The 14,844-nt window shown below is 43.3% G+C and overlaps 1 protein-coding gene and 1 long non-coding RNA gene across 2 annotated transcripts in view; both read left to right on the forward strand.

The window, feature by feature from the left end:
- Positions 1-7,416, forward strand: part of BAZ1B (bromodomain adjacent to zinc finger domain 1B) — a 33,990-nt gene extending 26,574 nt beyond the window's left edge. Inside the window, exons 16-19 of the mRNA XM_014057910.2 lie at positions 151-269; positions 2,834-2,988; positions 4,311-4,414; positions 5,526-7,416. Coding sequence (XP_013913385.2) covers positions 151-269; positions 2,834-2,988; positions 4,311-4,414; positions 5,526-5,895 — 748 coding nt within the window. The 3' untranslated portion in view covers positions 5,896-7,416. The remainder of the gene's footprint in view (positions 1-150; positions 270-2,833; positions 2,989-4,310; positions 4,415-5,525) is intronic.
- Positions 7,417-7,527: 111 nt separating this feature from the next.
- Positions 7,528-14,505, forward strand: LOC148044885 (uncharacterized). Its single transcript, XR_015696883.1, has 3 exons — positions 7,528-7,571; positions 8,192-8,431; positions 13,901-14,505. It is a non-coding gene; the product is annotated as an uncharacterized LOC148044885 (long non-coding RNA).
- The last annotated feature ends 339 nt before the right edge of the window (positions 14,506-14,844 follow it).

Below are 14,844 nucleotides of genomic sequence, written 5' to 3' on the forward strand. Positions count from 1 at the left end.
CATTTGTTGTTTTGGCTGCTGCTTATGCCAGCTTGTCTTCATTAGATATAACATGGAATGCAAATATGAAGCCTGCTGGGGACAAAGTACAGTCCTGTGGAATGGCTTTGAGGGGAAAGCAGGATTTTGACTATCAAATCTTTCCTCTAGAAACTATGCTGAAGACTCAGTTGAAGAGGAGAGTGAAACTGATGAAGATGAATCTGAGGAAGATGATGATGATGGGGAGGAAGAAGAGGAAGAAGGCTATGAGGTTGCTGGATTAAAATGTACGTTACACTGAAATGAAAGGGCAAGAGGTCTTCCCTGAGGGATTGGACAGGTTCCTATCCTGTTCGTTTGACTCAGAGACTCTTTCCTGATTCCCACTCTCTAAACTGCAGCCAATGCGTGTCTTACTAGCAGTCCTGAGCTAGGAAGGTACTGCTGACTGTTTCGGGATCAGTTTTCTGATTTGTGATAGTTCCACATTGCTTGAAAAAAGTGAGCAGTGGGCACTTTGTCTTTTAAGGCAGTGTGTAATTGCAGTAAATCTACCACAACTTCAGACATTAAACTGTAGAGCCTTCTTAACTTTTGGATGGTGGCACCTAAAACTAGAAGAGTTATAAAGGTTCAAATTTCTGAACCAGCATTTTGTTATTGCCAAACTTAAACTGTAATTGGATTGTTGCAGAGTGTCCTTGATCAAAATGGACTTATTCTGTGAATCCAGAATCTTTCTAGTTTTTTTTCTGAGATAGAGAGAAAGAGAGAGAGAAATAGATGGATAAAGCAAGCCCAAGGTAGTTTTCAGGTCAGTGGCACACAAAATCCGAATCCTGTGACAACATGCAGGACTTGCAAGAGGTTCAGAAATGCCACCACTATAAAGTTCATTGCCATTGCAGTAATTATCTACAGGTCAATGTCTTTGTAATATTCCTTGTTGTCATGGAACTCTGAAAGTCAAAAAGAATATTTTTCATATCAAAATTTATCTCTTAATGTATATGTCAGAACTATGCCTCACGCAAAAATAAAACTGTCTACTGCATCCAGATACCTGTGAAAAAAGCTTAAGTCTTACTTAAGTCTTAACACTGATCACTCTGAAGTACTTGTACTCTGGGGTTCAGCCCTTACTGCTTCCTGTAACAGTTTCATAGGTAGATCATAATTATTTCCTGGTTAGGAAATGAAGCCCAGGAGAAAGAGACCTAAAGAAACAGACTCTGTTGATGTCTGAGGGACAGTGGCCCCTACTCTGGTGGCACCTGGTTCCCATTCAGAGCTGTCAGCATGTGAGCTTCTGCTTATAATTGCTGTCTAGATTTTTGTGGAGCCTTTTCCAATCTTGAAAGAATGCTCATCTATTACAAGTATTTATGTCTGCTTTTGAAGTTTGTTCAGGCTCCTTCCTGCCGGCCTGGCCAGGCCCAGGTGAGTGCCACTGTCACTAAAAATAAAGCCTGCACCACAGCCACAGCTTTATGAGGCATTTAATTGGGAAAGGTCATGATGGAGAAATCTTTCATTTTGGCAGAGTACTGTTTAATCCTTGGTACAGCGTTGATCCAAAGTATTCTTATAGAGAATGTTGGACTGCCAGATATTTAGCACATGTTGCTCTCTCAACATAAGGGGAAGCAACCCTTAAACAGATGGTGTCCGTAACAGAAATAACTGCTGTATTGGACAGTGATGAATGAAAATTGTACCCTATTAAGTGTCTTTTCTGCTGTGGATTGAAAACTTGCTGTGAAGGTTGATTCTCCTTCATTACTTGGGGGGGGGGGGAACCTAGCATCCGCCGCTTGACATGAAATAGTCAGCAAGAGTATTTGCTGCAGTGAAGTTCTATTGTTCAAACTGTCTCCTTGTCAGCTGGCAGGAGAAATCCAATACTCAGTGCATGCTGCTGAGGGGGCTTAGCAGCTGCCTTAACCCACTGTGTGGGCCACTTATGAATGCTTGGAATGATACTTAGCTCAGCCAATCGCTCTTTTCTGGTGAACATATGATCAGCAGAGAAATGAAAGCAGAGTCTCTGGGGCATCCTGTAAACCTGTTCTTGGCTTCTAGCATTGAGGTCTGATCAAGGAGCCAGCTGAATTAGAGAGCTGCTTTTGCATTGTCAACAGCGGAGCCTTTTGAGTCGAGTCAGGATGAGCAGGAATGGAAAAAGGGAGAGGGAAGCAAAGGGATAGCCCAACAGTTGAGAATGCTTTAGACCATGTAATCATTTTAATTGAATCGCGTATTTAAAAAAATCCTTGATAACAATGGGACCTCGGTTCCTGAATGGCTCAGACCACAAACAATTTGGGTGCCAACTGAAAAACCTGCTAAATGTTTTACTCATGTCATGAACATATTCTTGGATGCCGAATAAACACAGCCACGGCGATTTCCCCTGCTATGGCATTTTTTGTGTGTGCGCGCACATGCACAGTTTGTCTTGCTTCTGGTCACGACCAAATCGGGTGCTGACTGAAGTCCTGGAACAGATTATGGTCAGCCCCCGAGGTCCTGCTGTATAGAGATATATGTTTTTGGATCAGGAATAAAAAAACTTAAATTGATTACATGTGTTTCTGTCTTAGGAGAATGAAAGAGAAAAATGACCTACTAGTGCTCAAATAGCTTTTATAATGGTGGTTTTTTTTTTAAACTGGTCATTTGTTTCCTATTGATTAGCAACCTTTATTCCTGGTAATAAGAATATCTGGAAATAGCAGGCAATGCCTTAGGAGTAGCTTGGAATCTTTCCTGGGCACAATGACTGGTTGCATCCCATTACCTTTCTGCCACTCCTCCAGTATTAAATCATTCCACCCTCTCTAATTTACAGTAAGACCCAGGAAAGCAGCCAAGGGGAAGCAAGGTGGCATAGCAGCAGATCCTCCAAAGCGGGGCAGGCACCAAGGCAAGAAGCGAACACTCCATGCCACTCGAGCGTCCCGACAGCAGACGGCACCTGTCACTGAAACTGACATAGATGAGCTGGTAAGAGCTACCGATCTCTAGATAACATTTTTCGCAGTTAAAAGCAGAACAGGTGTCTCTATATCCGTCCTGCCTTCCTTTATCAAAGAAGCTCTTCCTTGTATACATTTACCTGATGTCTGCCTGTCTCTCGCCCTCCCTCCCAAGATTACCTGCTTCTCCCCCACCTTCCTTACTTGATTAGTGTTTAAAAGCTTTTAAATAGCCGTGAGTCTCTAGGAAGTGATGAGGCCTGGAAGCTCATTGGTATGCTGGCAATGCAAAACACCACATCACTTCCAAGGCAGCTCTTAAGGACATTTGTTGCCTCTGCAGCCTGCCTGCCAAAAATTAATTCAGCTATCTTACATTTCACTTGACATTTAAAAGAAGAAAGCGTTGGGCCTTCATTTGAGAATTATTCTCCCCTACCCGTCTCCTGAAGTCTTGGATGGCTGAAACTGCAGCAATAGAACTTAGCCCCACAAAAATGGAGGAATTAACACCTTCCACTTGGGAGATGCTATGCTGTACAAAGTGGTTTGTGGTATCTAGTATGGGTCATATTTGCCTCCTTTTGTATTTGAAATCTAGAAACGCAAGTTTATAACTTCTTGCCAAGGTACAGTTTAGCATAAATGCTGTCTCTTGCTTTTTCTCTCTCGTGCATATTTCCCCTGCAATGATGCCAGGGAGGTAATTTTTCTCCCCTCAATTGTGTCACTTAAGAGAAGGCCTTCTGTGCCAGGAGGGAAAGGAGCTGGCCAGGGGCCTTGCTTTTGTCCTTCCTATACTGGTATTTGGTCTCAGTTCTTCAGGTTGCTTCCCTGTTCCGCTGCATGCTGTGCCTTACAAGCTCCCACCCACCAGTGCCTTGTTTGCTGGCGCCCTTCCTTGACTACCTGAAAGCACTTTGAAGAAGCTTATTGCCCCAAATAATCACTGAGCTGGGATCCTGCTGGTTTTCTGATTAGGGCTCCAAAACTGAAACTCAAACTAGGATGGAGATATTCTTTGGCTGCCCCATCAAAGCTGCAGCAGCTGCCTGGTTTGTTTCATGCTTATTGCTGGTAGGATAGCAAGTCTTGAAAGTCTTTGTAGAATGGTTTCTCCTCTGTTTGCACCTCCACCCTGTTTTTTAGTAGGAAGCTTTGCCAAACTTCCCATAGACAGACTGCTCTCCCCAGCTAGGAGCTCCTGGGCAGATTGCCAGTAATAGGCTCTTGTCACCAGGCACATTTTGCTTCATGGGGGTTCTGCCCTACATCATGAAAAGATCAATTCTTGTATGGTTTGGATCTGGGCTGTTCTGTGTTTCCTTTCTGACTGTCTTTGTAACACAGGTGCTTCAGACAAAGAAGATGTCTCGCAGGCAGGCCCTGGAACTGCAAAAATGCGAGGAAATCCTAAATAAACTTATCAAGTACCGGTTCAGCTGGCCTTTCAGGTGAGGCATCAGGAACAAATGGCAGGTCCCCACTCCTCCCCTTGTATGCTCAAACAGGGATAAAGAGCATCAGAGAGCCTCTTCGCTCCTCCTCCCCCCTCTGGTCCGTGTCTTCTGCCTATTTTGTGCTAGTGGGCAGTTGAAAGAAACATGGATCATTCTTAACAGCCTCCCTCCAACTCAAGAAAGTGAATCCTGTGTTTTTCACACTTGGGGGACTTTAAAATGTGTACACTTTAATTCCTAAAATACCCCAACCAGCATCCACATATCTTAAAATTACCAATGTAAAACAGTCTGCCCTGAATCATAGCATCCTGGCTTTGATACTTGATTTAGAATAATCACTTGCGTGGGTACTCTGGCAAACAGGAAGGGCCTCTTTGCATCCATGCAATTTGAGTGGGAATAATGGATTAAATAAAGTGCTTTTTCACATAATTAATTAGTAGTAAAAGGAAAAGTTTTTCATATCCTAAACATAGATATTGGAGTACTCTCTTTTAGGTAGTACTCTCTACACTAGGTAGACCAGGGGTGTCAAACTCAAGGGCCGGGGGCCAAATCCGGCCCATAAGGCTGCCCTGGAAACAGCGAAGGATCAGCTCCCGGTACTTCTGCCAATGAAAATGGAAGTCAGGGAAGCCGCATCAACTTCATTTTTGGCCATGACAGCCTCTTACAGCCCAGTGAAAAAAAAGGCCCGGGAAGGCTGGGTGCTCCATTTTCACTGGTAGAGGGCTGCAGGAACCCATCGCATTAGAAAATGGAGCCTCAAAGAGTGATGTTGAGCTGGCCATGCCCCCAACTACCACCCCAGGTCCCCGAGTTCAAACACAACCCTGATGCAGCTCCCATTGAAATCGAGTTTGACACTCCTGAGGTAGACAGTATGGTCTACCCCCTATTCTTTAACTCTCTTAGAGTTTGGGATTATATTTTGGCTGGATGATAATAGCTTTTTCTGAGTACATAGTGTGTTAAATCTTGTCGGTGTGATGAGATGGGGATGTGTGCCAGTGTCAGAAGCAAGGAAGGAACTAAAAACAGAAGCCTAGCACTTGGTTATCATAGAGGATGCCCTAACTAACCTTTGGCATTATCTTGTCAGGGAGCCAGTAACCACAGAAGAGGCAGAAGATTATTTTGAAGTGATCAGCAACCCCATGGACTTCCAGACAATGCAGAGCAAGTGCTCCTGTGGCAGCTACCGGTCTGTGCAGGATTTTCTCTCTGATATGAAGCAGGTCTTTGCCAATGCCGAGCAATACAACCAGAACGGCAGCCATGTCCTTACCTGCCTGGAGAAGACGGAACAATGTTTGATAGACATGTTACACAAACATCTGCCTGGCCACACGTACATGCGCCGGAAACGCAAGCGATCCTTTGTCCCGCCTGGTCAGGAATTCGGGGAAGCCGATGGGGACAGCGATCCTGAGGCCCTGGAGTACACGAGGCGGCGCAGGAGGAGGAAATGAAGGGCCCCGGATGGGACACGCTCGGAGCAGGTCTCAGCAGGATCCGCTGCCCTGATGGAGTTCAGAGGTGAAAGCTGCTCGGCTTCACACTGTCCTCCCCCACCCCATTCCTCTCACCAGCTTTCCCGTGGGCTTGTTCTAATTGCTGTTAGCAACTAATCAACCAGCTGTCAACAGAAAAGTTGGATTTCTGATTCCTCAACTGTGCACATAGTCTGTGCAAATTAAGGAGACACGAGGGACGTGGGGATGAGTGGATGGAACCGCTTAACAGCTGAGGACGGTGCAGGTTTTCTCTGAAGGAGAGCTGCCCTCTTCCTCCCAATTCCTTCCTATTGGTCCTGAGGGGCAAGTGGGAGAAATGAGCTGCCAGTGCCACGTGTGTATTTATAACCTCCTACCCCACAAGCCCTCTCTCCATCTCCCCCCTGAGGAAGCCACCTTTTAGAACGGGCAAGCACTTACCTTTCTTAGCCAGTCACCTTTCACCAGCATCTTTATGCAGGCCAGCTTTTGGGGTGCTTATCGTTCTCCAGCCTCTCGGTGTGGGCAGCAGGGAGAGTTGTTTCCTCCTCACAGCACTTCCTGGCGCCAGGTGCGCAAGAACAAACAGTGTCATAAAACCCAAGCGTTTGGGGGGAAAGGACACTGGTTCTAACTTTATAAATCTTTTTTCTAGTTAAGGGAAGATTCTCCTGTCCAGCAGTGATCTTGTATAAAAACAAACACCGTGTAAGATAAAGTCGCCTTGACTTTGACGTGTATTGTACAGTTTCTATGAGGATGTGTTTGCTTTATATTCCTCCCCTCTATAACTCACTCGTTTTTTTCTTAGAGAAAGTAGTTGGAGTTGACCCAGGAAATCCGTCAGGATTGTACACTCTGTAGACTTGCTCTTGTCTCCTTTTATAGTCATATTGTCTCTAACCTGTCTCATTTCCGCCTTCCATTGCTGGGTTCCAGATCAGGCCGAAAGAGAGAGCCTGACCTTGCACACTAATGGCCCAGCCAGAGACAGGGGTCTGTGGAAGGGGGTCCCTTGGAAGCCTGGGCTACCTCACGAAGATTTTGTTCAGTTGAGGATTTCTGTTCGGCTTTCTGTCATTTCAAGACATACATTATTATTATCATTATTATTTTTAGCTTTGTATTGGAAGCTGCGTGGGGCTGTGAGAAGATGGAGTTTTCATTCTTGAAATGAATCCTGTCTCTCCGGCTTCTCTTTGCTGGAGCAAGGAGTATGTGATACCTAATAATCATAGCCTGGCATTATATCCTTGTCTTTTGGATTAACGCTTTTGAATTATTCCTACCACAAGAGCATCATCAGGTGTCCAAGGCCCCTTTTTGCTGCCAACATCGATCAATGCGATCCACCCCCATCTATTACTTTGTTATTTTCCCAACTTCTACATAATGGGACGTTTTTGGACTAATTTTTTTTTTTAAAAAAAAGTTGTTTGGGGGAGGGGGATCTGCTAAGAGCTGTACTTGTAATAAATTGGAAATACAAAAACCGAATTTTGTTTTTCTGCCTGCTTGAAGGTTCAGATCCTTGCTAGCCTGAAGACTTAAAAGTTGAGGGTCTTATTCTATAACTTTTTTTTTTTTACTTATTGTACATTTCTGGATAGGAGAATTCTAAAGCTGGCAAAACTGAAGCTTCCAATATTCAGGTAAATGCATTTTAGTTATTTGGACATCTAACCTGAAATCCTGGAGGAACGTTATTCATGGGGTCACAATGGGTCGGACATGACTTCATGACTGACAACAACGTTGGGATGTCATTGCCAGCATATATGTTAAATGTGGGAGGTTCTCCTAAACCTATAGTGGGCCATAGTAGCTCTATAGAGCTCGCTGCCCTAGAAGAATAAACTTTAGTTTATATGTAACTGCCATTATATGTACATACATTACAGCACTCCATGTAGCAAAAACCCCCAGTTCTAAGGAGAGCAAACTGGGATACTGCATGTCCTTGTTTCAGATGAACCACAAGTAAAGCAATAGATACATTGATCCCACAAGCACCAGCTTCAAACACATTATTAGCAAGCAGTGTTGGGCTGAACTCTGAGGATAAAGCAGACTGTTGAGCCTGGGGAAGAATTGACAGCATTTTGACTCTAAATGGTACAAAATTAGAACACCTTACAGTCCATATTTCATCCAAGAGGTCCAGCAGGGGGCAGCACAACCAAGGGTTCTTCCTGTCACTTGATGCCTTATGTAAATATTTCCCCGATTTATATTAACATTCCCCTTTTATTCTACTGTGTTGATACCTTAGATATCTTGAGCGTGCGATTTCAGTAAAGTGAAATTCTGATGACCCGCTCTTGAAAGAAGTAACAAAGGAAATGTCATTTTATCAGATGCCAAATTATTTGCCAGCAGCCACCAAGATTGTTCCCGGAAATGCAGTGCTTTCCCCGTTCAAAAAAGTTTAATTTTCTGATTCTCAGTCTCAAGAGACTGACAGCTATCAAAATGAATTCCTGTGAATTCTGATCTTGACTCGGCCCAGAAGGTAAATGTAGGATTGTTTTAATGTGCCACAAGTGGAAAAGCAATCTTCAGAGGTTGGATGAAGAGTTGTATGAATTCAAAGGTGATCATACAGAAATGCAGACAAAGCATGCAGTAAGTGTAAGAGGTGTCCGTGACTGCATCCTCCGAAACGGCTTCTTGCTTCCTTTGGCAGGTGTTGATCTTTGTCCTTGAGTTTGAATGGCTTTGATCTCTACAGCCAGGCCCTCTATTCACTGTCCTAGAATAGGTGGCGAAGAACCTCTCATGCCACAAAATGCAGTTCCTTTGTTGGAGCCTATTTGGCCTGTTCCTCCATGCCGCTTTCTACATCCTGAGCAACAGAATTATAGCCTTTGAATGCTGGCTTAAATTACTAGCTATTTCCCTGCAAAGGCAGGCCTGGGCAGACATGGTAGAAATAAACGAGAAGGTTATCTACGTTCATTTATCAGCTCAGGTCTGCAAAGCTTTACTAAAATTGCCAGATTAAAGCAAAAAAGGTGGGGACATGGCAAACCCTGCAGAGGGCTGAGCTAGTGCAAAATACTTGGTTGGAGGCTAGAAAGCATATGTAAGAAATACAGGAAGGATTTCTGGATGAAATAGCCTCAAAAGTGGCCATGCAGTTTAATGTAAACATGCAAATTATACATGTGGCTTTAAAAAGCCAATTTTTTAAATATGTGAGTTTTGGGCTGCCAGCAATTGGACAGAAAGAAACTTTCAAGTTGGGGTCGATAGTTGAAAGAAAATACCCACCCTATGTGTGGCTTGAATATAAAAGTCAAATTCCAGGCTTGAAATCATTACAACAGGAATTAAAAATAAAGCTATTGATATAATAGCCTAATGCATCTATGGAAATGCTGCAAATAGTGAATATAATTCCAGTCCTCTTACCTAAATTGGATATTGAGCTGGAAAATATTTTTTTTATTATTAAAGGAAATCAAAATCATACGTTAAAGGAAATATTGTGGGAATTGGGGCTATTAGGGGATATTTTAGAGATATATACACTTAGGAAAATGGCAATTAGTTATTTTCTAAAGTATGTTAAAAGAGTGATTCATTAATCAAAATATGGTGTTCACTATCCAAAATAATTTTAAAAGGGAACTCAGCAATTTGGGGGAATAGGAGGGGGGAGGCTGTAGGTAATCACATCTATATGTAATCTTGTGAATTATGGGAACCATCCCTTAAATTGGAGGTCTCCAACCTTGGCAACTTTATGACCTGTGGACTTCAATTCCCAGAATTCCTCAGCCCCCTGGCTGAGGAATTCTGGGAGTTGAAGTCCACAAGTCGTAAAGTTGCCAAGGTTGGAGACTAGCTGCTGGAGAAAAGGACTGGTTTCTTCCTGCCGGTGCATATGAGAATTTCTTTTATGTGTCAGGTTGTAACTGGGTAGCATTAAAAACTGAGCTAGATGGGTCCTTGGCAGATCCAGTTAGCCCCTTTGTATTATTAGCAGACGCTCCAATAATTTAAACAGAAGACATCATAGACTTGACGATAGGAGATTTTACATGCAAAAGCAGATGCTTGCAACAAAGCCTTTTTCATACGAAGTTGTCTTGGAAACATTTCTCTTAAAACCTTGCCTCGGGAAATGGAGACCATCCCAGAGTTCTGGATGGCTATATAGTTCTTATAGAGTTGTTTGGGACTCGACCCTTTTCTTGATAGGATGGACCAGCAGAGGGTTTTGAATGGTCATCCAATTTTCTTAGTTCTTCTTGGGAACTACCGGTAATACTTTGAAAGACTGCAAGAAAGCAAAACAGTCCCAGAAATACAAGTGCATTCAGCTCTAATCTCAGATGCTTTCTGAGGTTGGCTGTTGATTCCTGCAGCACAAATATATCACAAATGCTGCCAACAGATGCAGTGGTCTGTGCAAATAGAGATGGCCACTCCCTTTCACTCCAGCCAGCAGCATCAAACTCCATTGCTTATATATGGTCTGCCAAGTGAAATCTAGGGGTATTTGGGTTCTGCCTCTTTCGGTGGGGCTTGTCTTGCCATGAAAGAGTTATAATAGGGATGATGCTTGTGCCTGATCTTTATATGCCAAGGGTGCCAATATAAACCTGGATCTTACCATATTCACTTTCTATAAAGTAGAAACTTTAAAATCAAGTTGTCTGGGTAAAGTTAACATTCATGGAACTGTATTATCACTCAAAAGTGTTTTGTTGATTGCAGGGTAACATTTTTGCCTAAAGTGGGCACAGAGACCACAACAGTTCTACATCTTGGTTGTGCTTATGCAACTTATATAACCTGGTTATTTAATTATCCATTTTTCTGAGTTTGCACAATATGTTATAATACACAGGAGTTGAAAGTTGTGACCAGGTGATTTTCTGGGGCAGAAAGAAATAGATACGGTAACTAAATCATTATTTCAGTCACTTGGATAAAGTGAGATTGCCCTATAATTCATCTATAATTAAATCATTCAGTTCCTTCCAAATCTTTCTGATACAATGGACATAATTTTGCAAGGATTGTCCACCACCTTCTGCTTGTTGTAAGCACATGGATATTCTACTTAAATCTATTTTCCTTATGACACAAACTATGAGTATTCAAGCTTGCTACATTACCAGAGGTGAGTCACTTCCTCCCAGGTTCATTTCTGTAAACCAGCATTTCTGAACTTTGGCAGCTTGGAGAGAATTCTGGGAATTGAAGTCCACCCGTCTTCATGTTGCCAAGGTTGGTAAATACTGCAGTAAACTCCAGACTAATATACCACGGCTGATCTAGAAAGCTGAACAAGGTTGGTATGGTGTAGCATTTGGATAGGGAACTGCAGTTGGGCTGTTGATTGAAGTGGGATATCAAGGGAAACAAAATTGTATATATGCAACTATATTGTACCAAGAAAATTACATAGTTGTGCACATCTCAAAGTTGAAATGTACTATATCTATTTAACTCAATTTAGGCCTACCTGCCTTCAACTCTAGATGGCTCACAATAAAAATAAAATTCAGATCAAAACAAGATGGGTTGTGGTCACTATGCAGAAACATATACACAACAAATATCCAATAAGAGGCTCCAATTTAAGCCAAGGCCGAGAAGAACAAACGGGTCTTCAAGGCCTTTATGACATGTCAACAAAGTGCCACCAACATTAATTTTAAGGGGGAACTCATTCCAGAGAGCAGGGAATCTTGAATCCTGATAGACGTTTTATTAAACAACATTGCTTAATTGAAGGAATCTGGAACATAACACTTCCAGCATATACCAGCTGGGCAAGAAGTATGGGAGATAAATGTGCTACAAATATCAGGCCTTATGCCATATGGGGCTTTATAGGTAATAACCACCATCATGAATTGCATCGAGAAGTGTGCTAGGAAGGAAGGAAGGAATGATAAAACAGGGCTCCCAATCTCAACTCCCACTCTAGAAGTATCCTGTGGGCCAATGGTATCAAAGGCCATTGTGGAGCAAAAGGATGGATATACGACCTCCATCCTGGTGCCACCACAGATCATTAATCAGCGCAACCAAAGCTGTCTCTGTTCTAAGTCCTGGATTGAGACTCAACTGAATTGGATCTGGATAATTCATTTTTTTCCAGGGTTTCCCTGCAATGACAGGCTGACCCACCTTCCTAACAAGGGTAGCAATTGTCTAAAAATGTTGGGTCCAAAACTAGCCTTTTGAGGAGGGGGAGCACCACTGCCTCCTCCTTGGCTGAAGACCCCACACCCCCTCTAAATGAGAATGATATCTCAGTATGGATCCAATTATAGGGCATCTCCCTGGCTGCTTTAATAACCAGAGAGCCAGATCCAATAAACAGGTGGCTAAACTTAAACAGTGCAGAGAATCCTGCCTGCTTCCTCAGGAGTCACCAATTCAAACTCATTCTAGATCGCACCACAAAACTGAAACCCAAGAATCTCACAGTGATGTTATACAAATGAACAAAAGTCCTTTTTATACTGAAATATGCAAGCACTGGAAGATTAATAAATACCGGATGAAAAGGAGGAAACTAATAGCTTTTCCACCACAGGATCAAGCGGGCACAATTATGTGGCTACCACTTTGGATGAGGAAAAGTTACTCCATTGTTCAACCCAGAATGATTATATAAGCACTCAATGAGTGGACACTCAAAGGGGACCAGATTCCACCTTCCAAATCTGCAGAGCGCCCATTTTTGCAGCCAAAGTTTCCTGGTGTGTTTGTGTTATGCTTGCTGATTTGTTCCTGGATACAAAGAAGTGGGGTGGGGGGAAACTGTCACCAAGCAGTCCTTGCTTGCACTGATTTATTACTTCTTCCAATCATTGGTTTTGGCACCTTTCATTCTTTTCTCCTTCTTCAAAGACTTTGTTCTGAGGTCATCCTCTAAACCAGTCAAGATTTATAGAGGCAGCCTTAGGACAAGCTCATAGATTTCTGCACGTAATGGTGACATTACCTAGAAAAATTAAGGCACTGACCACAATGATTATAACCTTCCTGGTTATAACTACTTTGCCTTAGAGACTGTGTCAACTTGCCAAAAAAGCAAAGGAGCAAAAGCAAAAAAAAAAAAAAAAAAAAAAAGCTTTGCAAATGTGCCTTTTTTCAAATTTCCTCTGCTCCTCTCTGTTCTGATTTCAAACGGCAGGCTGCAGTTAGGGCAGTTGTGAAGAGGGCCCAGACCTGCCACACAAAATCAGAATTCAGATGGCACAATTCTGTTACTCATTAACAATCATCCAGGATGATAACATTAGATGTGTCTCACTTTCCAAACATTATAACTTAGCACCCACCCCTCCTTCAAGAATGAAATATTTTAGGAAATATTAAAAGGGTGGGATAAAATATTTCCCCTAAAAGAGAAATAAAAATCTTAAAGGAAACAGAAACCCAGCTCCTTGTCCCCAGCAGATATTTTGGTGCACATTAAGAAAGACTGGGTGGGGCAGCCTATCTACACGACAAAAGACCTCCAGCTCCAGGGTGATAGGATTAAGACATGACCGCTCAGGACATAATAAGATTAGCCCTCTACCCATCTAGCAGCAGGACTCACTGCATTTCAAAATTCCCTAAGGACATTGCATCACCCAGCAAGGTTCAACCAAACTTACCTGGCATCGGACCTGGGTACCTGAGAGACCACCTCCTGCCAATTACCTCCCAAAGACCGATTCGATCACACAGACTTGGCCTTCTCCGGATTCCATCTGCCAGCCAATGCTGGCTGGCGACCCCTCGGGGGAGGGCCTTCTCTGTTGCAGCTCCGGCCCTCTGGAATGACCTCCCCATTGAGATCCGGACCCTTACTACCCTCCCGGCCTTCCATAAAGCTACTAAGTTCTGGCTGTTCCAGCAGGCCTGGGGCTGTTGAAGTATCCAGCCCCACTTTAATTGTGAATGTTGTTGTATTTTAAATTTTGTATTGTCTTATTTATCCCCCTTCCCTTTTTATTCTAAGCCGCCCGGAGTCCTTCGGGAGTGAGCGGCATACAAGACCACTAAAACCAAACCAACCAAACCAAACCTCAGACAACTTCAGCTATGACCTCTGCATAGCCCCATGAGAGTCTGACAGCAACCAATAGAATACATGTCCTTGCCACAGGAACAGGAAGCTCAAGGGCAAGACCCAAGAGAGGGTATAAACAACACTCACTCTCCACTCCAGGTGGTCAGCTGCCCAGGACCTCAAACCCATGTGGTCCTGTCCATCAATAAAACATCTTTTCAACCAGCCTCCATGTTTCCAGTGTCTTTCTCCTCGCTTGGAACTGAACCAGATGGATATTTCTTCCAACATTCCTATGCTCTACTTTTCCAGGAAATCTGCTTACTAGAAATATCCTCTAATTCCTCTCCCACCCCCATGGACAATTGCCTGCCCAACCCCCCAACCCTGCTACTTTAGCATACTGTAAGGATCTCTTGTTCTGTGTGGCGTGTTGACCAAATGGAATGGATTAAAGCTCATGACCATATACCTTCTAATTATCTGTGGTGTGTATGTGTGTGTCCTGTCCATTTCTTCTCCCTTCATTTTCTCCATAATCTTTCAGACCCTTTAGGTGGGAGCAGCCAGCATCGGTTCTCACCCTAAGTCTTCATGCAACTCCTTTAACCCGCAGGGACTAGCAGCTGCATTCACACAGCCTGCTAAGCTGGGCTTGTGCCAACCTTAGTTTTACTGGTTGTGGCTTAAGCACATTGCACAAACCCACATGTTTATACTTCAGTGAAGTATGCGAACCCAATGACTGGGCTTGCTTCCAGAATTAACTTCTTTGGCGCTTTGTGTGAACCCATCCGTTTGTTCTCCACCGGTCTGTTTGCCAAGTCATGTGTCTTGCCACATTTGCGCACATTTCGGCACTTGTGAATTGTCCCCAGTGATGCCCTGTTGCA

Source organism: Thamnophis sirtalis, unplaced genomic scaffold (assembly GCF_051295495.1).
Source record: "Thamnophis sirtalis isolate CommonGarterSnake01/CBP01778 unplaced genomic scaffold, rThaSir2_p1.2 scaffold_6, whole genome shotgun sequence".
Classification (NCBI taxonomy): Eukaryota; Metazoa; Chordata; class Lepidosauria; order Squamata; family Natricidae; genus Thamnophis; species Thamnophis sirtalis.